This window comes from Lachancea lanzarotensis, scaffold LALA0S08 (assembly GCF_000938715.1).
Source record: "Lachancea lanzarotensis genome assembly LALA0, scaffold LALA0S08, whole genome shotgun sequence".
Lineage (NCBI taxonomy): Eukaryota > Fungi > Ascomycota > Saccharomycetes > Saccharomycetales > Saccharomycetaceae > Lachancea > Lachancea lanzarotensis.
In genome coordinates this window covers 251,365-275,525 of record NW_019212886.1, presented here as the reverse complement: position 1 = coordinate 275,525, position 24,161 = coordinate 251,365, and the positions used below count along the sequence as shown (strand labels likewise).

General features: G+C 44.5%; 8 protein-coding genes, 1 non-coding gene and 1 pseudogene across 10 annotated transcripts; 4 read left to right on the top strand and 6 right to left on the bottom strand.

Annotated features, from left to right (window-relative positions):
* Positions 1–1,344: 1,344 nt before the first annotated feature.
* Positions 1,345–2,676, bottom strand: LALA0_S08e02982g (LALA0S08e02982g1_1; the record flags this gene model as incomplete). The annotated part of the gene is made up of 1 exon (XM_022771059.1): positions 1,345–2,676. One exon carries the CDS (start codon positions 2,674–2,676, stop codon positions 1,345–1,347), a length of 1,332 nt encoding a protein of 443 aa, XP_022629676.1.
* A 946-nt stretch (positions 2,677–3,622) lies between these two features.
* Positions 3,623–5,470, bottom strand: MET30 (LALA0S08e02960g1_1; the record flags this gene model as incomplete). Its single annotated transcript, XM_022771058.1, has 1 exon — positions 3,623–5,470. The coding sequence occupies one exon, from the start codon at positions 5,468–5,470 to the stop codon at positions 3,623–3,625; it is 1,848 nt and encodes a 615-aa protein (XP_022629675.1).
* A 2,326-nt stretch (positions 5,471–7,796) lies between these two features.
* HIS1 (LALA0S08e02938g1_1) lies at positions 7,797–8,799 on the bottom strand (the record flags this gene model as incomplete). Its single annotated transcript, XM_022771057.1, has 2 exons — positions 7,797–8,638; positions 8,748–8,799. 2 exons carry the CDS (start codon positions 8,797–8,799, stop codon positions 7,797–7,799), a joined length of 894 nt encoding a protein of 297 aa, XP_022629674.1.
* Positions 8,800–10,093: 1,294 nt separating this feature from the next.
* On the top strand, positions 10,094–12,679 carry SYG1 (LALA0S08e02916g1_1; the record flags this gene model as incomplete). Its single annotated transcript, XM_022771056.1, has 1 exon — positions 10,094–12,679. One exon carries the CDS (start codon positions 10,094–10,096, stop codon positions 12,677–12,679), a length of 2,586 nt encoding a protein of 861 aa, XP_022629673.1.
* A 48-nt stretch (positions 12,680–12,727) lies between these two features.
* Positions 12,728–16,132, bottom strand: NEO1 (LALA0S08e02894g1_1; the record flags this gene model as incomplete). Its single annotated transcript, XM_022771053.1, has 1 exon — positions 12,728–16,132. One exon carries the CDS (start codon positions 16,130–16,132, stop codon positions 12,728–12,730), a length of 3,405 nt encoding a protein of 1,134 aa, XP_022629672.1.
* A 1,122-nt stretch (positions 16,133–17,254) lies between these two features.
* Positions 17,255–17,863, top strand: NNF1 (LALA0S08e02872g1_1; the record flags this gene model as incomplete). Its single annotated transcript, XM_022771052.1, has 1 exon — positions 17,255–17,863. The coding sequence occupies one exon, from the start codon at positions 17,255–17,257 to the stop codon at positions 17,861–17,863; it is 609 nt and encodes a 202-aa protein (XP_022629671.1).
* A 66-nt stretch (positions 17,864–17,929) lies between these two features.
* EDE1 (LALA0S08e02850g1_1) lies at positions 17,930–21,856 on the bottom strand (the record flags this gene model as incomplete). The annotated part of the gene is made up of 1 exon (XM_022771051.1): positions 17,930–21,856. One exon carries the CDS (start codon positions 21,854–21,856, stop codon positions 17,930–17,932), a length of 3,927 nt encoding a protein of 1,308 aa, XP_022629670.1.
* A 386-nt stretch (positions 21,857–22,242) lies between these two features.
* LALA0_S08e02828r lies at positions 22,243–22,324 on the top strand. The gene has a single exon. It is a non-coding gene; the product is annotated as a tRNA-Ser (tRNA).
* Positions 22,325–22,454: 130 nt separating this feature from the next.
* On the top strand, positions 22,455–22,842 carry LALA0_S08e02806g (annotated as a pseudogene). The gene is given in 2 exon segments: positions 22,455–22,538; positions 22,540–22,842. Coding segments are annotated over 2 exon segments (387 nt in total).
* Positions 22,843–22,935: 93 nt separating this feature from the next.
* On the bottom strand, positions 22,936–23,754 carry RSM7 (LALA0S08e02784g1_1; the record flags this gene model as incomplete). Its single annotated transcript, XM_022771050.1, has 1 exon — positions 22,936–23,754. The coding sequence occupies one exon, from the start codon at positions 23,752–23,754 to the stop codon at positions 22,936–22,938; it is 819 nt and encodes a 272-aa protein (XP_022629669.1).
* Between the last annotated feature and the right edge of the window lie 407 nt (positions 23,755–24,161).

Sequence of the window (24,161 nt, the reverse complement as noted above, 5' to 3'; positions counted from 1 at the left end):
AGATGCAACTGCAAATGCAAATGCAAATGCAGATGCGATCCAAGAATTCTTGCCCGGAAGGGCAAATTATTTGAACCGTGCTTACATATTGTGCTATTGAGAAGTTAACCAAGTGGTGTCCGTCGCTATGTGATATAGTGTAGAAGGTACAGGTTGCGGAAAGAAGCTCGATGAAGTTCCGGTGCGTCTTGAAGGTATGCGTATCGTGACGACATGTACAAGTACGGAGACGAGTACAGATGAGCAATTGATAGTGTCATCCAGTTGGTTTTCGAGTCGAAGGAGTAGATAGAGGACTAGAGGGTAGGATAGAGGACCGGAAGCAGTGTGCAATTCAAATACCGGGTTACGTGAACTATGAGTGTTCATGATTGTCTTTGACACATGAAAACATACACAGGTCCTGAAGACTATAAGCGTTGAGCCAAAACTGGCTCCTGGAGCTATCACACAATTTTCCCTGTCTTGAGAATCTGTAAAGAACCAGTTGAGAAGCCATCAACCGTTTATACACTTGACAACCTTATCACTTTCGGCGAGACAAAACACTTCGGGTAGAAAGTCATTTCAGTATGAAAAGAGAGAGTTAGAGGCTTGATAAATGTTACGGCGCATCCGGAAACAGCTCGTCAATTTACATTTGTTGTCTTTGAACTTCTTTCTGCGCCGCGACAGCCTCGTCCCGTGACTGATGACAGTGACAGAATAGTCAAGTCCCCGGTCAGGTACTGGCTACTCGCCTTCACTCTGGGTGGTGCCAAACCAAATTTTTCTTAGCTCGGTTGCAAACCCACTCGAATTCATTCGAAAAGCGTCGAATTCTGTAGATACTCATAACGGCCTCCCAATTCTTCAAAAAATGCACAGTTTGTTTAGCTCACAAGAACAACTCTTGAGCCCGAAGTGCACCGCGAACATTCCTCAAAATAACATCATGGGAACGCATTTCCAAGGGAGCTGGGAGACCATCGTCATGCTCCACTGAAGAAGCAGAGTTTCGGTGTTTTTCGAACAAACTATAGCACTAAAAACCACCACTACAACTCCTGCTCAACATAATCCTTCACTCAGTGCTCTAACCCTATCCACGTTTCGCCTTTTAACTTCTAAAATATTGACTTTTTTACTTCAAGTATGTATCTAGCTATCCTAGAGATCGGAATATCGAACCTGCAACATCCGAGCTAAAGGCAAAAACAAAAAGAGGATCATAATTCAATGCTGAGATGATCCCTTTGTGATGCAATCATAAGTCTGTATCATTATTTCGTGACTTAATCATGATATGACATTTCCATACCAGCTGTGCACTAACAATACACCGGTTCCTCAGTACTCTACTTCTCATTCACCACCGAAAGGATCAGTGAAACCCATGCGTGGCTTAGGCGTCACTACTTCAATAACATAGTTGCGCCCGCTATTATTATCCCAACTCACCAGCCGTTCATATGCATTGCGAGTCGTGTACTGAATACAGAACTCAAGTCTCATGGTAGCAAAAGTGCTGGCAACCGAATTTGCCAAAACCAGGGTAGACGAAGTATTACTAGTCACAGAGTCACGTTTCGCCCCGTTGTACATAGTCGCCAAATCGATTACTACCTTGAAACGATCCATTCCTTTCCCAGGTAGAACATCATCGCCACTGCTAATCCACACGCACTCTACTTCATTTGCTGTGCGCCAACGATCGCGTGTATACTTGACAACCACTTTTTTATCGTAATAGATGTTTTTGACCAAAATGTGACCAGTCAAGTAGTGCTGATCGGACACCAGGGATAACTCTTGAAGAAAGCAGTCGCTACTTTTCGCAATATTGAGAAAGATGTTCAATTTTAGGCTGGTACGATCACCCACGTTTAGAATTGGGAAGTTTTCATGATACAAACCCGGTTCACTGATCGCGGTACTGTTAGCGACCCCATTGTTCTTGAGTTTTTGGTAACGTCTGCTTCTTCTCAAACCAAACCCGTTTGACGCTTTTTTCTCGAGTCGTAAATTTGACATGGTCATCGTTAGATCCGCGGGTGCCGCATCATCAGAATCTAAGCTCGCGTCTTTGACGTCAGTAATCATTAAAGGCTTACATTGGGTATCATCAAGCGGACCTTCTAGCACGTCTTGAGAAGCAACGTCCTGTGGAGAGTCGTCCTGCCGAAAGTATTTGAACGACACCACGTCGCGCTGATCAAAGTGGACACTTTTACTACGTTTAGGCCCCCATGATGGTATCTCAAGTCCCCCATCTGGTTCCCGCGCACTTGGAGTGGCGGGCAGAGATCGAGATCTTTGGGCCATTTTCAAATTGGGTTTTACAATTTCACCACTTTTCTTACGCACAAGTGGAGGTGCATTGACGAGTTCATCTGGTTCATTTGGACTGAGATTTGGACCCACGTCTCTTTGACTTGGGAAATAAGGATCCACTCTCAAAGGCGAAGCAGTGAGCTCCTCATCACCCTGAAATATAGGGCGTGTTGGAACTGTTGAAAAATAGTCCGCTGTTTCATGATCGATGCTAATAGCTCCACGATTCAAATCTGTGTTCCGCTTTACAGAATCTTCGGGAAATGTAGGTTTTGTCTGAGAGACACGTTGCGGTTTGTGCAAAAAAGCCAAAGATCTAGATGAGTATTGATCATTGGTCGACGGTGGCCTTTTGATGTACATCATGTAGAATTCTCAACTCACGTCCAAATCCTAAGCAGAAACAAAAAGACAAACCTATGGGATGAAACAACACTCGTTTCAAAGTTTGACTAATCTAGCTATGTGGCTCGAGCCGCTTTTTGAGACCTCGATACCCACGAACCCTAGACCGTATTTCTTCTCTTACTTCCTCGAGAAGACCAGAATCTCGATGCAATTCAACAAATGCAGCCCTATCGACTCGCAAAGGAGATAAAATCGATGTCCAAAGAACTCAAAATCTCACGTATCTCAAATTCACGAGTGTCCACAGTAGCTCCCCACCCTTAGTTCTATTCGAGAGCTGAACACTGAACAAGAAAACCTATTTTGAGCAGTAGTCTGTTCTCCCACTGCTCCCAACGTTTCCGGCACCAAAACTTCGGCCTCGAAGCCCGGGAAAGAACGTATCGAAAGCTGGAAAGGAGAAGAACCTTACTATGCTAACAGCTTCGAATCAAAGGGTCCCCTTGGAGCACTTTGAGTGGTATTCCTTTCAGTCCGAAGTAAACGGGTAGGGTTTGACCTTTGTTCTAGGGATAGAGAAAGGATCGTCCGAGTTTTGTGCGTATGAAGCGATATCACGTGAGCTCTTTTTTTTAAATTAGGCTGGTCTGTTCGTTTAAAATGCGCAATTGTGAGTAGGTTTCCCAGTAGTTTTTTACCATGGAATCTTGACGGTATGAAGCTCTTTTGACAGCTGTAATGATAGTCCATAGCTTGAACGTGATGGAGGAACTTCAATTTCGATGAAGTATACTTCTGACAAGTAGCCAATTCTGTATCACTTTTGACGAATACCATTTGTTTTCACCTGGTTTTCGACAGCTTTTCAACCATTATTCACGACCTTGTTTAGCTTTGTAAGATGTATCAATTACCCCAAAGTCAGACTGCCACTAGTTGGTGCTGTTTCGGTCTGGATCGTCTAGTCAAATCTGTACATCTTCACACAGCCAAGCTCATCACCACTCACGAACTCGGAATCGCCAATGCCCACGCATGTTATGGGCGCCTGGTGGCTATCGAAGGTATGGATACACTTACCGCTTTGTAAATCCCATACTTTTACAGTCTTGTCGTGGGCTCCGCTTACAATCCGGAAATTGTCAGCGGCGATGTCCCAAATGCCTTCCAAATGACCGAAATGCGTTCGCACACACACTCCTGTACGCACATCCCAGAGCTTTATAGTGTTGTCCAGCGAGCACGATAGTAAATGGGATGGGTATGGCATGGAGTCGTCCCACGCGCCACTGCGTCCCGAATCTGAGTCTTCCCCTTCCTCTTCAGGCGCGACTTTAGCTTCATACGACGGGTCCACCACCAGGTGTTCGGTATCCACGATATTTAGCGGCAGTACTTTCTGTACTTGGCCAACATGTCCGCGGAATGTCTTGATGCACGTATTTGAGCGAATATCCCACATTCGAATCGTGGTGTCGTCACTTCCACTGAAGCACGTAAAGCTGCTAGGATGTAGCTTGACGCATCCTACCCATTCTGAATGTCCTCGTAGCGTATAGCAGGTGCGTGAATCTACATGCCACACTTTCACGGTCTTGTCAGCCGAACCAGAAACGATAATTTTCTTGCACGAGTCCACGCTTAACACGCTATCAGAGTGGCCACGATACGTAGAGATGCAAGAGCCTGTAGCATAGTTCCATACACGGATAGTGCGGTCCAGTGAACCTGTAATAAGTTTCTGGTCGTCGAAATACAGTGCTTTGACACCGTCTCGGTGGCCCGTGAGTCTTCTGACCAGTTTCCCAGTGGCCAAATTCCAAATAGCCACTGTGGAGTCGTACGACGCTGTGAATAACAGTCTGTAGTTGAATTGCAGCGCAAGAACACCGTCCATGTGGCCCTTGAACTCCTGCACATGGGCTTTACCTTTCCTCCAATTGGATTCGACTTTGTAACGCTCCTGATATATGACTTTCCAAGGTCGTGTTTTTCTACCGCCCTTTGACACTGTACAATTTGCCAGGTCTTTGCATTCGGTCTTATTTTTCTTAGCTGCAGGATCACCCGTTTCAATGAAACGTGCCCTCTTCATGTGCAGCAGGGGGAGTCCCCAACCGCAGTTGGGACATTTTCGGTCGATATGTTGTTGACACATGTGGTACCACACTCTATCGTCGTCTGCCATTTTTTTCCATCGACGACTTACCTGGGTGGCATTACACAGACTCTGGCAGTCGAGAAACCCCAAGATCTTGAGCGATACCTCTTCCGGCAGTATGCTGATGAAATCAATTTTGATCAAGCTTTGAATTTCAGAAGCCATGAATGACAGCTGTGGGAAACAGCAGTTAGTTAGAATGCCTTCCAGGACTAGACGCCGGGTTTTGTCACTGCAGTCCAGGAACCCAGATAGCGCACTGCTCACCTGTTGTTGCTGTATGGGTTCCAGCCTTTCGATCTTGTCTTGTAGTCTTGCGCGTCGTTTTTCGTCTTGCTGAAAACATGCTGTATGCGTGGGAGACTGCTGGATATCGGGGTTGTGACGATAACAAAACTTGAGAAAATTGTACGCGGGCAATCGACAAACTCGTTTGGCTGTTGCTATCCTCTCTTCTTCATCTTCTTCTGATCCCACTACTTCTCCTACTTCTTCTTCTTCTTCTTCTGTCTGTGTATTTGGTATATCTGGCTTCTTGCTGTTGCCGTTTTCAGGACCGTTCACGCAGCTTTTTTCGACATCTGAGATCGTTCTCTTCGATCTCAAGCCTTCTAGACCGTCCCCATTTTCAATACTAGTTGCAATCATCATCTATTTTCAAACCAACGGATTCTTTTCTGTCCTAAAACTTGTGATGATTGTACAAAAGCCGCTAATTCTCTTGGAATTATCGCTAACTTTCCCGTTTCTTGACCGTTTTTCGATCTTTGAAACCTCCCCAATAGCTGTCCAACACTTCAAATATGGAAATACTGGTCTAATGAAGCACACAAATCGGTTCTTTGCCACTTTCTTGCACGATTTCAAGATGATGCATCGAGGTTGATGAGATGTAGATGATCACCGTGGTTATATTTCATAGTAGGATTTCCTATATTCGCACGTGATCGAGATTTTTCCTCACTATAGTCAATATCGAGTGTGGCTTCTACGGCCTGGACAACAGTGGTGTGGGAGAGACAGATAAGATGGATGAAACAACCACATTCGGGGCGCAAGAGTGCAAGGGGTGAACGCTGTTTTGAGCGATAATTATTGTATATTGGTGGTACGTGGTTGACCATGGGGTCAGAAACATTTCTCATGTGGATTGGAAAGAACCCGTCTGGAGTGATCTGAAATTCCAGGATTTTAAAGCTGTCGTCACGTCATATCGGCTTTTATACTCCCAAGTGAGAATAGCTAGCGTTCCCAGTTGGATGACCAGCATCCATACTTGTGTGAAATTCTTTTTGAAGACCAGTTGGTAAGTTCCGGCCACGTTCGATGTGAAATCTTTCGTAAAGAAGTAATATCTTGCTTAACAGTTGCTGTCTGGACACTAGAAACGGAAGTGGCACCTTTGGAGGAGTATGATCATTTCTAGATTGTATTTTCGTGTAGATTCTAGGCCTTCTTCGCGCATAAATCGGCTATAATTCGCTCTCCTTTTAGCGGCTTACATTCGTAGAGATTGTTCCTCTGTCACTTTTGGCTCGCGCTGTCGCTGCGTAAACATTAGCTTTCTTATTTTAGCGCTTACATAATCGGTTTTTCAGTCGATTGTTCCTGCGCTCGAGCAAGACCCGGACTTTTCGGGACACGTGTTTCTAAGCGCCCATTCGTCAACACAGCTCAAACACGGCTTCGTCTTTCAAGTATGCTCTTTCACATAGCAAACTTAGCGTGTAGGACAAGCCAAGTCTTAAACTTACAAACATCACTAAATAGCACAGAGTTTTGTCTTGGGTGATGTGTTTTGCAGCAGTAGTTTCAGTCTCTTGTGCTTTACCATAGTATCGATCCCCTCATTCATCGTTGTTCTGGCCATGGTGTTTTTACTTATCTTGTAATTGGACCCATTTGTAGTACCCAAAGTTATCGTTCAGTCTGTCCACCACTGTGAAGATGATTGCTTGATGGCATCGTTTGCGCGGTCTAGACGTTTCTTTTCATCTTTTTGTCGTCATTTGACTTGAATTAGTGGTCCCTGTTGCGTGTTATCTTGCGTGCCAGCCTATCATAAGCCGAATACGACCCTAAACATCAGCTTAACTACCTGTGTTAAGTCGACGCGCCTGGGAAATCTATCTAGTACCACTAGCATCATTCGGGATCTTTCAAACCAGGTGCTTAAACTCATTGATAACACGGACCAGCTTTCTTCCTCAATCTATTATGGCATGTTGAATTCACTACGGTACACCTTAATTAATTGGCACTGTATACATGCTTTAAAACAGCTGTTTAGGTCAAGTTTGGCTAATATGGCATTTGAAAACGTTTGCGTAGAATTTGCACGAACCATAGCAATTTCTATGTAATTGTGCTGTCACGGAATGTCTCTGGGACATATTTCTAGTCCTCGAAATACTGTTTTCCGATAATAATCAAAAATAAGGTACTACTTCCACCAATGTAAGTAAACTGTTCTGGCTTCATTTGTGAAAACTACCATCCCTTCAGGTTAGATATCTTTTGCGAATCTTGGTAAGTAGATGGAATGGCTTTCTAATGTGTTCTTACTCGTCTTTCGGTGATCGACGCGCATCCTATACATGTCATCCCTATTCTTGATTCGCATAATGCTCTTGAGAGTGGTTTTAAACCTTTTCCCAATAGTTGTTCGATAGATTCTCGTGCTACGCGGTGATTTCGAATTTGAGCTCAGATGAGCTATCTCCTTGTCTCCTGCGTGGTCTCAACTATACTTTAATGCTGTTCTGACAACGCAAATGAGTTATCTCTTTGTCTCCTGGGTGATCCCAACTATGCCTTAATGCCGTATTGATAACGCTTAAATACCTAAGAGTGGCTCGTGCCAACCACAAGACTAGCTTTGGTTACAGTACACTGGTGGATTTTTAAAAACGGTAAGTAGTATTTATCAATTAAACATTTTATCCGAACGAAACAATGGGTGGCTATCGTTTCTTTAGACACGGCAGTTGGAAATCTCAAAAACCATAATGTCGGCAGCACCCTTTTTCTTGAGCTCGTCCATGACCGTACCCTTTTGCTTTCTGTCAATCATGGCAGAAACGGCCACCCAGCCAGCATCGTCGATCTGGGAAATCGTAGGAGCTCTTCTGCCGGGAGTGATCTTTAGCACTTCTGGAAGACACGACGTAGGAACGTTGTATTGACAAGAAACGTATTTGTGGGCGGTCATGACACCTTCGATTCTCGACTTGATGGTTTGCAACAATTCGGGGTCGCCTCTGGGGTTTTTGGACTCTATCAAATGGGCACTTGTCTCCAAGACGGTGGCAATGTCTATTAAGCCCGCAGCACGCATGGTTTCTCCTGATTCGACCAAATCGACAATGGCATCGGCGATTCCAAGCGCGCACGACGCTTCCACGGATCCACCCACGTACTTGACCTTTGTGGAGATTTGGTCAACAGAAACGCCCTCGAGTTCTGCGAAGTATTTCTTGGTCAAATTGGTAAAGCTTGAAACTATCGTTTTGCCGATCAACTCTTCTGGCTTCTTGTAAGGCCCGTTGGCAGGAACCTGGACCTGCAATCTGCAAGCACCAAATTGTAAGTCTATGGGCAAGTTGACGTCGACTTCTGACTCTTTGACTTCGTCTACACCGGTGATTCCCAAGTCACACTTACCTTCGCCCACAAACATTGGGATATCAGACGCTGGCAAGAAAATTAGAGCGATTGGCATGTTGGTGGAAAGGGCGATATCCAGACGCTGAGAGCGATGGAAACGAATATCCGATCCTTGCAAGATGGATACAGCTTTTTCATTAAGACGTCCCTCTGTTGAAAACGAAGAGAATCTCCTGTTAGTATTTTACTGTTCGATTTTTCACCTCTGTCGCTCTAAATCTTGACGAAATCAATGAGTTTAAGACGAAAATTTACATACTTTTTGGGATGGCGAACAGCAATCTGTCGTTCAAGTGGTTGACTAGATCCATGGTCTCTTTCAGGTAATGTAGGGATGCAAACTGCGATGCAAACTACGAGCTTTCTTGGGTGCTTGAGCGGTTGACGATGGTAAGACCACATCTTTTTCAAGATATCATTATTACGCTGAAAAAAATTGAGCTATAATGATGATAATAATTATCATACCGTGAATTAACAAGAACACGAGGGAAGAAGAAGAGAGGACGGTCTGGCAGACTATTGAGAAGGATGAATTTGGATGTCATCAGAAATTGTAAGTTTAGGTAGGTCTTGGTTAAGAAATAAGGACAAAATACGGATTCAAAAAAGAGAAAATGACTATTACATTTGGTCTCGTGTTAGATAATATGCGTCACGTGATCTTTCTTATCGTTCTTCAAAATACGACTTTTGTGTATAAAATATTTTCCCTGTTTGCTCTCAGGTGCAGCGTTGGAGCTGTGACTGTGAATCAACACACATGTGTTATCAAACCATCAGGAGATGGACATTCTAAAATTGTTTTTTTACTAAGATCATTCAGTTCTGATCTGTCACCGGTGACGCATACGTATGAAATGATCTGAGTTTTTAGAGGCGTCAACTCTGAAACTCAAACAGAACCAACGGATACACATTCACGTCTTTCCAATCGCCAATATCTGGACTCTACTAATTCCGTACCAATTCAATACGTCATATACTGTCGTTGTCTTTCCATCACCATGAACGGCCTATATTTGCTTCCCCACGATGAGAATCAGTGCAGGGCCCAATATAATATCGGTTAAAGCAAGTTTGATGATGCTCATCGCATGAACCTTTTGAACTTGAATCTCTACCATTTCACAATAAGAGCGTTTGATTTATATTATTCAGATATTGGCCTCCTGTTGCTTGAAGTTTAAGCTTTCCTAGCATACCAAAATCATCGAAATCGATCAAGTTCCTGTTCAACATCTTCGGGTAATAATTGACCGTCAGCCCATTGGAATCCAACTCAGTTGACAAACGAGGAATCTGGCGAAAGATCTTGTTCATTCAAAAACAAAATTCCCGCCCTTTTCGGAAGCCGTCCTTAAAAAAATTTTCTAGGATAACAAAAACCCTAGCTTTCGTTGGTGAACGTTACATTATAGCTTGGCAGAGTCTTAAAACAGGCCTACAAAGTTTCTCTACACACCGGGCTTCTACCACAACAGTCTTTCAGCCCAATTGTTTACAAACGACTAAGAGCCGACTTGTTCCAATTTTTGCCTTCCAGTGTGCCATCTCTACCTAACTTCTTAGACCTTTGACATCGGTACTAGCACGTAACGCTGCATGAAATTTGCCGAACATCTCCGTGAGTCTGCAATTCCAGAGTGGATCGACAAATATATCGACTACAAAGCCGGTAAAAAAAAGCTGAAAGCTTGTCATGGGAATATAACAACCAGTGCGGCACTCTCTAATAATGTTCCTGGTAGCATTTCCTCTTTAGAGTCACTGCCATCTCATGCGAATAATAGCCCACGATACAGAACTCAAAGCTCATACACAAATGCCCAGAAGCAGATGGTAATCGAGTTTGTGGAAAAGTGGGTCATCGAACAGGAAGTCGAGAAATGTAACGATTTTTACCTGTGGGAATTGGAGCGCTGCGGGAAAAGATTTGCCATTCTTCAGCAACAAATGCATCGCTACGAGATCCACAAGGAACAAGCGGCCTTCGATCGTAGTGGCCAAAACATGGCGGCTTTAAAAACCTACGGCTCTCTAAAGGCCGACAGCGCGAGTCCATCGCCTCCAACTTATCCTAGCAATCCATGGGCCTCTAAGCTGGGAAATATCTTGCGTGAAAATGAGCTTATGCCTTCGCTACCAAGCTTTTTACCTTTTAAGCGTCTTATGAGCCGGACCTCGGCCCAAGATTTTGCTTCCACCATAGGTCACGGCGAAACATTCGCTCCCAACGCATTGAGTGCCGGTCAAATTCAGCAACGACTTTCAGATGCGCTAATCGAGGAATATCTTTTGATTCAGCTCATTAAAAATTACAGAGACGTGAACGTCACAGGCTTCAGAAAGATAGTCAAAAAGTTTGACAAGACTTGCGGCACGAAGGAGCTGCCTCATTTCATGGAGTATGCGAAAAATAAGTTCCCTCTTTTCCAGGATGCAGATGCCAACGCTAATGTAGTTGCTCAAGCCTTGCGTGATTCTGTCATGTTGCGTCAACCGTCAAAGATACCTTCAGATTTGGAACCGGCTGATCCGCTGATGGCGTGGGAACGCGAACTTACATGTTGGTACACTGACACTTTGGCTTTATCATCTAAGGATCGCAAGCAAAAATCAGCAAGATTAAAGAATATTTCGTTAGAATACTCGTTGAGCGAGCGGAAAGTTCACCGTTTCAACAGATCTACTCTTCAAATGTTTGTTGGAGGGTTTCTACTGGGTGCTTCTCTCGCCTTGGTTGGCTACACATTGTACGTTGGATTTTCCGCTTCGCCTCTCTCATACACTCACAAGATACTGTTACCTCTATGGGGTGGCTGGTATATGGTTTTTTTGATGGCTCTCTTGTTTTCGTTAGACTGTTTCGTCTGGCACAAGAACAACATTAACTACAGGTTTATCATGTTTGGTGAGATGCAATCGCGACATGGTGCCGTACTCTACAATAACGACTTTTCAACGACCAAAATCCCGCTTCTATTTTACTTCACGAGCGTACTTTTAACACCTCTGGCGATCTTGAGCACGCTCAGTTTTCACGCAGACAGATTAGGACCTTACTCTATTATATGGATTGTGATGCTAGTCGTGCTTTACCTTTTACCCTTCCTGGGCAAGCAACCGTGGGGCAATATTCCGTACTGGAACAAGCTGAAACAATCGGTGAAGTGGGTGCTTGTTACATTCATAAGATTGATATTTTCTGGATTCTACCCAGTACAGTTCGGAGATTTCTTTTTGGGTGACATTTTCGCTTCGCTAACATACTCTATGGGAGATATCGCATTCTTCTTCTGCATCTACTCGAAAACGCCCAACGGTTTGTGTGGATCATCACATTCAAAATCAATGGGAGCCGTAAGCTGTCTGCCTAATTTTTGGAGATTCCTGCAGTGCTTAAGACGTTTCTCAGATTCTGGGGACTGGTTTCCCCATTTGTTGAATGCCATAAAGTATGCTATAGGTGTATGCTTCTATGCGTCCCTCTGCGCGTATCGACTCTCGCGCACTACTGCTGCAAGAAATGTCTTCTTCATTTTCGCCACATTGAATGCTAGTCTAACGTCTGTGTGGGATATTGTTATGGACTGGTCTCTTTTGCAACCTAAATCACGTAACTGGCTCCTTAGAGATGATCTTTACCTCGCAGGACGTAAGAACTGGAAGACAGGAGCCTACCAGAGAAGAAGAAAGCTAGTGTATTATGTTGCTATGGTGCTGGACGTCATCATAAGGTTTGAATGGATTGTTTACGCCGCGGCACCGGATACAATCAATCAGAGTGCAATCACGTCGTTTATCCTAGCTGTTCTTGAGGTTTCTCGTCGTTTTATCTGGCTAGTATTCCGTGTTGAGAACGAACATGTAGCCAATGTTCATCTTTTCAAGGTATCAGGTGAAGTATCTTTGCCATTCCCTACCACTGTAGCTGATGAATCAGAAACCGAAGAATCTATCACAAGTGGTAGGTACTCTTTATCAGATCTCAACGGCCCTGAAGCTCCCAATCCAGCTTACAGAGGTCCAGCTGTATCGAGATCGAACTCTAGCGGGCTTTTCAGAACTTTCAGTAAGTCGATTCCATGGGCTCATGCCAAAGATTTCCAGAGGCCTCAAAGTAATCCAACCGATGACAAGAACACGGAAAGTGACGGCAGTGAGAGTGAAGTCGATAGTGTGGCGTGATTCTTACTGTTGAAAGCAGCTTTTTATTTACTAATGTATGACTTCTCGCTATGCACTAAAGTAAAACTGCTGAACTTTGGCGTAACTAGGAGGGTTTAGCCTCCTGTGTAAGGCTTTAGCGGCCCAAACTGGTATGATAGAAAGTCCGAGTATAGTAGCAAGTTTTCCATAGAATATTGGCTTGACCATGAAAGATAAATCAAAGTAATCTTGGAGGAATGGCACTGAACCCACGAAAATAATAAATGTCACAAGCTCGGAGAGGATCATCGCCTTATTCCATGTGTAAACTTCAATCGCAACCATGATCAACTCGTTAAGAACCAAAGCAGTAAAACTCAATGCAACCAAGCGCATATAGTCCACTTCGTACAGACTTGTTAACCCTTGAGATAGACCCTGAATAATGCACCCTTGAAAAAGTGACAGAGCCACCCAAACGAAAAATGTTTTGTATGACAAACTTTTGCCCGCTGTTAATTCTTTGTACAATTCTGGATAAGTTTTGGTGAGAGATTGATCAATATCGCGATCCAGTGTCAAAGAAAAGACTGGAGCCATGGTGTAGAGCGTGGCGTAACCCACCATGAGCCAACCTTGATATAACGCGATCGGTTCAAACTTTGAGCATATCGAGAATACTGCTTGACACACAGAGATTATGAGACCTCTGTGGATAACAAATTGAGCCAGTTTCGCAGACCGCTTGTAGGAGTTTCGCCCATGCCAAAGTAGCAGAGTGGAAAGAAAGCTAAACTGCGTTATTGAAAAGTCAGCCGCTAGAGAAGCTTGCTTACCTTCTTTGCCAACGATACCGATACCAACATCAGCAGATCTAATCATACTAACATCATTTCCACCGTCACCTATGCAGCATACTCTTTTGCCAGTAATTTCTCGGATAAAGGTAGCTACATCAGCCTTCTGCTGTGGAGTGCAACGACAGGCAATGACTGCCGGCAGGTGGACGACAGAGTCAAAGAAATCTTGTCTGTAATGATCGAGGTAGAAACCTAAAGACTCCCCATCGATCAATAGACAGGCATTCTTATTAACTTTTAGAAGTTCCAACTGATTGAGAGCACCTTCTGACTGGTTGAGCTTTGTTATCGCGTGGACATATTGGCCTCTCGAGACTAGCTTAGCGCTAATAGAAACACAGCGAGCCGTTTCTACCTTGTCGCCTGTAAGCATCCAGATCTTGATACCCGCATTACGCAAAAGTTCGATAGAAGATTTGACATCTTCTTGTAGCTTATCTTCCACACCAGTCAATCCTAGAATTTCGAGGTTATGTTCCAAATGCTTGCCAACTACTGCGCTCATGGAAGCTTCTCTATTGAGCATATTAAGCGAAGCTTCTTTATATTCTTTGTCGAACAGGTCGAAAGTTTTCTTGGACAGTTTTTTGCGGCCTACAACCAGCGTCCTGAGACCTTCGCGAGCAAGGTTTCCGGTCTCTTCCTCTAACCAATCATTGCTTTGAACAATTTTAGCCATGACCACGTCAGCACCTTTTTGTAAAAACCAAAAATCTTGCCTCTGCTTGTCAAATATGATGATACCCATCCTCTTGTTATCTGAATTGAAAGGAAAGACTTGTTTAATATCGTATTCGAAAAATGTTCCCGACTGATCATGCAACAGAGTTATCGAATGGCGATCCCTCTTGAAAAGCGTGAGCCCCACAGATTCCGAGAACTTGACAATTGCGATCTCATCGGGGGAAGCGGCTTGATACGTTAAATCACCGTCTTCAAAGGTTGGAGTGACCTGATGGCAAAGAGCAAGTGCAGATATCAGATCCCGAACTCTTGTAGGCATGTCCCGCTTTACTCCGCCAGTTACTACGGAGGAATCTGAATGAAGAGGCATGGAGCTCACGTAGTCTGTAACAATATCCATAGTCTCTAAGGTATATGAGACTGTGCCTAAATGGAGTTTCTTCAATTCCATATCATTTTGGGTTAATGTTCCCGTCTTGTCACTGAGCAAATATTCTACACGGCCAAGATCCTCAGGTATTGTGCTTGTCCTAACCACAGTCTCGGGAATGGTTTTATCGTTTTCTATCTGATGAGCATAAACGGACTTCCCCAAGTCCAAGTTAACTCGCAGTGATACTGGAATAATGGTGGAAAACAGGATCAAGTATCTCATAGTGTCTAGATACCAGTCCTGGTTGTCCAACCCTGCCAAAGCCACCAGCGTGATTGATAGAATGAAGACGCACACACATAGTATTTTGGATAAGCTGTTTATTTCAAGCTCCAGAAGACCCGTCTTTACGCTTGATGTTGTAGTGTTCAGTGCTTGCCGCGTATCAGTGCCAGTGTACACAACACATGCTATTGATGTTCCTGTCGAGGCAAAAACAGTGTTCGCCCACATAGTGTTGTCGACGGAAAGAGGTTGACTCTGGGAATTGTTAAAGGTGAGTTTCCCCAAGAAGTTTCCAATAGAAGGCTCAGGCACCGATGCTGTGATGGAAATTCTATTCAGGAGGTCGTCCTGAGACAAATGTTGGGTCAAAGGACAAGCTAGTCGGAGTTTCCAGTCCGTCTCACCATCTAGCTGATCAGTCTTTATGAAAATTTCGCCAGAGGCTTCACTGGACTGGAGTAACACCAGGTCTGCGGGAGCCCTGGCTCCTTTGCCGATCTTAATGAGGTCCCCTACTTTCAAGTCTTTGCTAGGAACAAGTTGAGCAGTGCTCAAGACTTCATAAAGCTCATTGTTCGACTCATTATCCCTTCGTCTTCTCTGAATGTCGTCAAGAGCTTCTTTACTCATGGTTACCGTCAAGACGAACGCTAGAGGCACGATGTAGGAAGACAAATAGCCAATCCGCAGTGGTGGAATTGCTTGCGAAAGAGCCACCACCAGAAAATAGAGGTTGAAAAAGAACTTGAACTGTTCATACAGTATGATCGGGATAAATGAAATCGGGCTGTATCGGGCATTGCTGATAGCGTTGGGTGCATACTTGTTTCGATCATAAATGGGGGTGGTACCTGGATGAATTTCGCGATCGAGCTGCTGATTTTTGATTTGAATGACTCCACCAGTGGAATTGTAAGTAGATGATGAATTGTTACCTTTTGATGCCTTGACAAAATTCCAAAGTCTGGCTCCCAAAGACGCATTGCCTGAATTCCTGTTTCTGGACGAGTTATGCCGACTTTCGACGAACCGACTATGCAAACGGTTTTCATCGCCGTTCATGAGCGGATCGGTATCGGTTTGACCGCCCGGTTCATCATTTGTATGTTGTAGACTTTTCATTTCAATATTCTCACCGTTAATGCTTCCAGTGCTGTTAATTTGCAGAGATTCCAATGCAGCTTCCAGAGAATCCTCAAACTGGATATCAAACAAATCAGAACTGTTTTGCCGATGCAGTACTGCTGAATTTGGATCCTTATTTGAGCCCGGAGGGGGCGTAAACGGCATGAGTATTGTTGTGAGCTCAGTACCCAAAAAATAACGCCAGTTTTACGCCACGATTTTTGTTCAAATTAATCTAAAAAGCGTAAACTTGGTACAAGAAACTTGATTTGACAAAACTAAGGTGTTTAAATGGGTTTAGACGGTCACCAGGGTCAGAAAAGGCTCCAAAATCGTTGGTTTCTTGAGCTTGTGGAGCTGTGTGAATCTGGTTTAGTTTATTGATGGAGTTCTTGACCCAATTAACTTTGGTCTCGTGACTCTGTCGGGTAGTATTAATAGTAGTGGTAGTGACGCTATTTGGGCTTTGGCGAGAGAGCCAAGATACGTTGACAGTTGGATATTTATACGGCGGCAATGGTAAGAATGCTGTTAGATTTCGTGGTTTGACTGTAGGTTCCGTGGGTGAAACCAACTCTCTTTTCGTGTCTGGAGATATTTTTTGTCTTGACCTGGTAAGAGTGATATTGAAAGCACCCCCTTTGCAGTATCAGAGCTTGTATCGGTTCAGTCGTTTATTTGGGTGCTACAGGAGATGAGAATCTGTACAATAAGCAGCGTTTAAGGTTTTGTCAACCCAATCGTCAGCCACAAGTGTGCTGGACAGCACACAAACGGCAACGACGATATCAATACACAATCTCTTCCCACGCAAATCCAGTGACACTGATCTTAACGGGCATTTTTAGCCCGATTTTTTAACGATGTGTTTGCAAATACGAGATCTGGAGTTCTCGAATTGCAACTGGTCCCTTTCATATATCGGCACTTGGGAGACAAACAGCTTTCACAAGTCCCATGAATACTCGAAGATCTGTCCTTTCTCTCTCTCTTTCTCTTTCTCTCTCTCGCTCATCTTCCGGTTTCTGGTCTCTCGCTCGACATCCACAAATACACCCTTCCACAGGAGCTTTTCGGCCTTGTAAAAAAAGCTTCAAGGATTCTACGTATCTAAGAACATCATAGCCTCGAGCGTTTGATCTCAAAGACACTCCTTGGCTTTAGACTTTGGCTTATCTTTCAAGTTCTCACATCAAATAGTGCAGGGTCCAACCTAATAATATATAAACATCAATATCATCGAGTAAAACTGAACCTGTCACGATCTGCATTAAATGACCTCCAAGAATGACAGAGGGGGTCAGGATACGCTACACTAGACTCAACCAAGTATGCCGGAAGGCTTTACAACAATCTGTGACAAAAGTTCAAAGCTGGGACAAGCTGGCTTCTTGTTTCCCAACGTACACAGCTACCGATACAGGAGCCAGAAATCTCAGTACATGTCAACAACAAGTGGTGGAATTCTGGATGGAGCTGTCCAAAAGAGAATTTGATGAGATCTTCCGAGAAAGAGACATTGAAAACAAGTTGAATGACCTGGACGACTTGATTTCTCGTGCCAAAACGGTTCAAGAAGGCCTTAAAGAACAAAACACTGATCTGCCATGTATCGACGAGTTGACGCCAGAGCAGCTAACGACTGGAAACATTCATAACTCACGAGCAAAACTTCTTGATCAATTGGAAAATAGGGTTGCGAGAGTCTCTACTCTGAACAATAATATAGAGCTGGATCTGCAGAACATAAAAGCTGGTCTAGAAGAAGAATATAAAGAGCTTGGGGAAATTCTGGATCGAAACCTGGGCAGCGACCTAGAAATGTCGGACGATATGCTGCATGAAGGCTTGCGTGACATGCTTTCAGAGTTACGGGAACACCGAAGCTTAACATAGTATACTAGTGCTCAAAATACGTGTGTATATGGGAATGTAATTGGGAAAAACAGGTTTATGGACTTTTTAGCAACTGTCCAGCAGATAGTTGGTAGCCGTACCAAGGTCCCAATTATTCTGTTCAAGAGCCTTGGTTGCCTCTTCTGTTGAAAACCCCATACTGGCAAGCTCCTCTACAGCTAGGGACTTTGGAGTGGTTGCGATCCCGCGATTTATAGGAGCGTGTGTGTTGCCGCTCGTGGAAGGGTTGGTAGGAGCAGGCTGTAAGATAGGATCACGCTTCTCGGTGTGAGTAGTCCCGTCAGGACCCTGTTTGGAGTTCCCAAATCCAGCAAAAATTTCAGCCCACTCATCCGCACCTACAGCTGCTGCATCTGTACTTGTAGCCTGAGTCTCGTGAAGAGGGGCACCCGTAAACCCTCCTTGGTTTAATTCTTCTTCCAAATCTTTGTGCTCTATCCGTTCAAACTCCTCATGGAACTCATTTCCATTTGAATCATCAGCGCGAGCTTCGCCCTCTTCGGGAGCAGCTTGCTCTAAGTCATCAAATTCGTCGTCGAATTCCACATCTTTGCTCTTGACGCCTAGCACAGTTGAAACATCCGCAGGGGCAATCGTAAGCGCAGCCGTTTGGCCAGGCAGATCGGTTTCTGTTTTTTTGTCATCTCTTGCTAAAGCTCCCCCTTCCTTGCTCACTTCCCTCGAATCCTGGAAATTGCTCTCCTCATCTGAGCTGTCACTTTCCTCAATATCGACTTCCTGGATTGGTGGGAACTCATCATCTATGGTTGCTTCGGCAGTCTTCGCAGAAGCGTCATTACCTTTTTCGGTGTTCTTGTTTATAGTCTCAACCTCTGAATGTTGATCGGCCAACGCTTCTGATCCTCCCGCTTTCTGCAATTCCAAATTTTCGTCACCTTGAGCATCAGCCCAACCGCCGGGCATAGTCTTTTCCACGTCCTCAGCCTTCTCTACTTGGTCATCTACCGTGGCGGAAAGGTTGTGGGCTGCACCTGAGGTAGCAAGGTTCGAGTCGATCTCGGGATAATCGTACACAGATTGTGGAGGGTTATTGAGGACAGAGGACGTGAGTGATTCGGTTCTGGGAATTCCATATTCGTTCAAGTCACCATCAAATCTATCCGCAAGAGCCTGAGCAGTGCTTATGTCGTCATTAATTCTCCCGTCCTCTTCATCAACCTCAGTTTGCGATCCTACAGTGGGAACATCTTTATCGAAAACATCAGATTCTTGCTTGTTCTCATCGTCACCTTGACCTCCAAGTCTGGAGTTGGTCACGCTTTCGTCGACGAATCTTGCGATGTGGTCGCGGCTGTGCGAATATACGCCTTGGTCTTGAGTCAAATCTCTAGCATTCTCGGGCAATTCGCCCATTGCCAGCTTCACTTGCCGTTCTGATAGTTCCTGCACTTTTTGAGCGTACTGCAATTGTTGGTTTTGTAAGTCTTCATCAGCCTTAGCGAAAGATTCTCTTTGCGTGTTAAGATGTTCGAACATATTTTGAAGCTTGGCGATCTCTTGATGGTAAACCCCTTCTTGGTTTTCTATTTCCAGATTTCTTTCTTGTAGCTCTTTTTCACGCCGGCTTAGATCCGTGTGTCTTGTTTCCAATTGCTGATGCCTGGAGTTTAACTCACCGTGTTGCGTTTCTAGTGTCGAGCTGTAATCATTCAATTCCTTATGCTTTTGAAGGAAAACGGCAATGTTTTGTTCAAGTCCTTCAATTTCTGATTTCAAATTTTGGACAGTCACGTCGCTCAACTCCATCTGCTTGCTGTTGACGTCAAGCATTGATCGCTCTTGTTTAACCTTCTGTTGTTTCTCATTCAAATCAACCTGTAAAGAGGAGGCTAGTGAGTTCAGGCTACCAATTTTCTCTTTCAGTTGAGCATTCCCTTGCTGTGACTCTTGTAGTTGACGCTGCAGTTCGGAAAGAGAGCCTTGAACAGCGTGATGGTTGGCTTCCGCGACTGCAAGTTCTCTCTGTAAATCTTCTACTTCTAAACGAGATTGGCCGAGTTGTGCCTCTGTTTGTTCCGTTTCCTTTAACTCCTGCTCATATGAAGCACGTAGGTTCACCATCTTTGATTGGATAGAAGCTTTTAAATCGTTCATCCGTTTAAGTTCTTGCTGCGCCTTTGATTTTCTTTCATTTACCAGGGTAGCTTGATTCGTTAAAGAACCGACCTGATTGGAAAGATTGGCCAATTCTGTGGTGGCCTGTGAAAGCTGCATGGACGTTTCAGGTTCCACCGAAACACTCACTTCCCGAGTTCTTTGCTGGAGCGGTGGGGACGCAAAATTGGGAACGCTGGGTAACGAAGATTGACGTGGAGCCTGCTGCGGAGGTGCCTGAGCGACAGGTGACTGAACCGTTTGCATAGCACCCCCGTTATATGATGTTGGAGCGGCCACACGCGTCTGAGAGGCCTGGTTTTCTTGAGATGGAGCTTGATAGTGCTGGTTTTGATAAACGTTTTGTTGATTCAACTGCGCAGGTGGCTGTTGTGAAGCCTGATTCTGGATATTGTCAACAGGCGTAGCGTATGGTTTTTGACCCTGGAAATCAGACTGCAAATTGGGTGTAGCTGGTGATGGCTCTTCCTGTATAATAGCCCGGCCAAAAGATGAAGACGGCTGAAACCTTCTGGTCCCGGAAACCGTTTCGGAGCGAGAGGGGGATTGAACAGAAGTGGTTGAGTGTACGGTAGCATCCGAACCAATACGTGCCCCTAGGTTTCTTGGAGTTGAAAAGGACTCATTTAAAGTGAGCAGATCGCCTAATGCGCTTTGACTTCTTTCCGCAGGAGGCTGTGCCGCGTCTTGGAAGGATGGTTTCGTATCTCTGGATGGAACAGATGGCGAAGGACCCTGTGGATATTGATGTTGATTGAGTTGTGGAGTATACAAGCCCAAGGCGGGAGATTGTAACAATTGATCAGGGACTACATCTGGTAAGCTGACGCCGCTTTTCTTCTTCTGGATGAGAAACATTGCAATTGCAAATTCCAACTTGGAAAATTCAGCATTGTTATGAATATCAGCAAGATCCCATACTGTGGCTAGAATATCTTGGCTCAATCTAGAGGACAAGAAAAACGGAACCAATACATGGGATCCCAGGGTGCCGACTTTATTCTTGTCTAGGGAGTCAAAGATGACATCAAATTGCTGTTTTTTGTCAGAGGAAAGAGTCCAATCCGAGGCAGCATTTGAAAACGTGCTAGAAGACACTCTGTTAAGCGAAGGTTGCCTTGAAACTGGTGAGTTAACAGAAAACCCAGTGGAATTGGCACTCACCTCGGGTCTTGGAGCCGAAGGTACATTAATTGAGTCCCACAGATAATTTGGAAGTACATCAGGGAGTGATCCTATGGCCGGATTGTTGGCCATTGCAAGCTGAATAAGATGCATTGCCATGATGAATTCTGGCTTGTCCAGAGTTCCGGTATCATTTCGGTCACATAGGTTCCAAATCACGCCTAGTGTTGGGGTCGGCAATTTGGCCTTCAAAAAGATTTCCCTAGCTTTGTCACCGGCCAAACTTAGTGCTCCGTCAGTGGACCGATCGAAAAGCTGAGAGAATTTCGAGACGTCGTACGGAGACACCGCGGGTATACCGGTGCTGTTGTTGACGAGATTGGGCGATCCTGTGCCAGCAGAAGAAAAGCTGGGAGCTGGTGTTTGGTACAGCTCTGGAGAAACCACTACAGACGGGTTTGCTTGTGCATGGCCGATGAGCCGCAATGCTGCGCTAAATTGGACGAAATTTAGAAAACCCTGGTTATCGTTATCGCTAAGGGCCCAAATTTGCGATAGAATTTGAGCACTGAGTCCTGATTGACTAAATAATGGCTTTACGGCCTCTCCTGTGACAATTCCCAGATCTTCGGGATCCAGCTTTTTGAACTCTTTCTTGAACACATCTTGTTCCTGCGGAGAAAGCGGAACTCGAAACGTCACCTGTACCATTGATTAGCTTGCAGTGACGAGTATGACAGAGCAAATGGTGGCAATAGCAGTTTACAGAACGGCTTTCTTCTTGCTTGAAGGTTGCTGAAAGACTGGATGATCTTGGTATTATATATGAATATATAATATATATGAGCGAATAGGGATGTCCGTGATACATGATATATAAACTCCAGCACGTGATCTCAGCCCAGCCAACTATGAGAAGAAGATCAGTGGTGTTCAGAATATGAAACCAGCGTTATATCCATGAATTTGGCATGCGTAAGCATAAACTTTTATGATTCTGAATTGTAAAAGGTTTAAAGAGATTATCGCACTTAACAAGCCACATGCCTTTTGCTGCTTGTTATATACCAAAATAGTCTTCTTCAATTTTATAAAATGGCAATTTGGCCGAGTGGTTAAGGCGTAAGATTAGAAATCTTTTGGGCTCTGCCCGCGCAGGTTCGAATCCTGCAGTTGTCGTTATTTTTTTGGAAAATTTATTGTCGAAGGTATTCATGTAAGAGGCACATATAGTAACATTGAGATGATCGTTGTCGTCAGACACATTGTCCGTTAAATTATCACCTATAAAAGCGAGTCCCGTCTAGCGATGTTTGCGATCAACCGTAGGTACTTCAGTATATTATTAGCAACTTCATTGATGGTGGGCCTGCTTAGGCCTAACTACGGATTCTAGATATACGTTCATTACGTCCAAGCACGATAAAGCAGCCCATTTTATTGCATTTGCACTGGAATCATGGCTTTTCTGTAAATCTATCAATGTTCAAACCATTGAACTTCGTCGTGACGTCGTTCTCGACAAATACGTGCTGGCTTTGCTGGTTTGTTCGGGATTCGCTAGTATAGGAAGTGAGCTTGCCCAATCGCTACTTTCGCATGGGAAACGGAAATTCGATGTCGGGGACATTGCGTGCAATATTTTAGGCTCAATTGTGGGAGTATCCATTGCATACGTTAAGGAGAGGTACCATTGAGGTTTCGCCGTCTTTAATGGTTTTCGTTTCGATCTTCATTTAGAAATCATATATACATGAAGTGCTATGCTGTAATTTTCAATGCGTAAGGCTCTATTTCAGTCTGATGTATGCTCTGTGTGCGATTGCGGTCTTATGCATTTGGTCCCGCTTGTCGAAACCAGAACTGTTGCCCTTGTACACGGATATCAGCTCTTCCCCAAGTCTGACGGCCAGTTCGCTCGAAACCCGCTTGTCAGCGCCCTCTGAGATCCATTTCCATGCAATCCTGTTTCTCTGTCTGCTGTTGAGCGGCACGGGAATCACGGCGGCTTTGGCAACACCAGTCTTGAAAGTCTTGACCACCATCAACGGCGCAAGATCGTCCATGGCCTTTTTGAGAAGCGGCACGGGATCTTGACGTGTGGAGCAGAACACAAGATAAAGAGCCCTAGAAAGTGTTCTTTCAGCACGCTGTTTCTTGCCGTGACGCATGATCATGTTGATTACGTGCTGGATCGTTTCGTCTTTGCGTGGGGGGAGTGGCACTCTTTTTAAACTTTCCCACTCTGCCACTTGTTCGTCAGTGGGCTCAAACGTCTTTTTGGCGTTAAGTGCTTCTTCCAAAAGGTTGATTTTTGTTTGTCCGGGACCCGCTAGTGACGTTTCTGGCATAAACTGTTGTTCAGTGAATTCCGACCTGAGCGATTCGATAGCCTCTAGCCACGAATCCACTTCTGAGTCTGTAAGAATGCCATCGCTGGAAGAAGTAGTGGAAGCTTTTTCTGTCTGTTGTTGTGAGTTGTGCATCGTTGTTTGGTGGAAAGCCACCCTGGGACTGTATCCAAACGATCTTACAGCCAAACGACCTGTTTGGCCCAAAATAAGCCTCGGAACATTACGGGCATGCAGTTGCCTGCGGAAAGCAAACATCTTTGATCCTTGGCTTGCCGTTATTAGTGGTTCGTGAGCGTACCGTTTATAGCTTTCAATATTGAGAGCCTGGCACTTCCTAATATCATCATCATCAATAATTCAAAAATTTTCCAGACAGTTGACGTATGAAGCGACGTGATCGCGTACTCATTTTTGACGTGAGCTGGGGCTCGGCGGCTAAAAGCGTCTGTTTCGAAGTAAACAAAGAGAATAGTATCTCTTTAGTGAGGGAGAAGCACACGGTGTGTTTGTATGGAGCAGTAGCGTATGAAGCAGTAGCGTATGAAGCTTGGAAACAGGATTTTTCTTTGAATTTATCTCACCTCTAGTGCCATGCTAAACCAGACCACCGGCGAAAAAAATAGTTCTCCAGAGTAGATTCAGCTAGTGAGAAGCTTTTCATG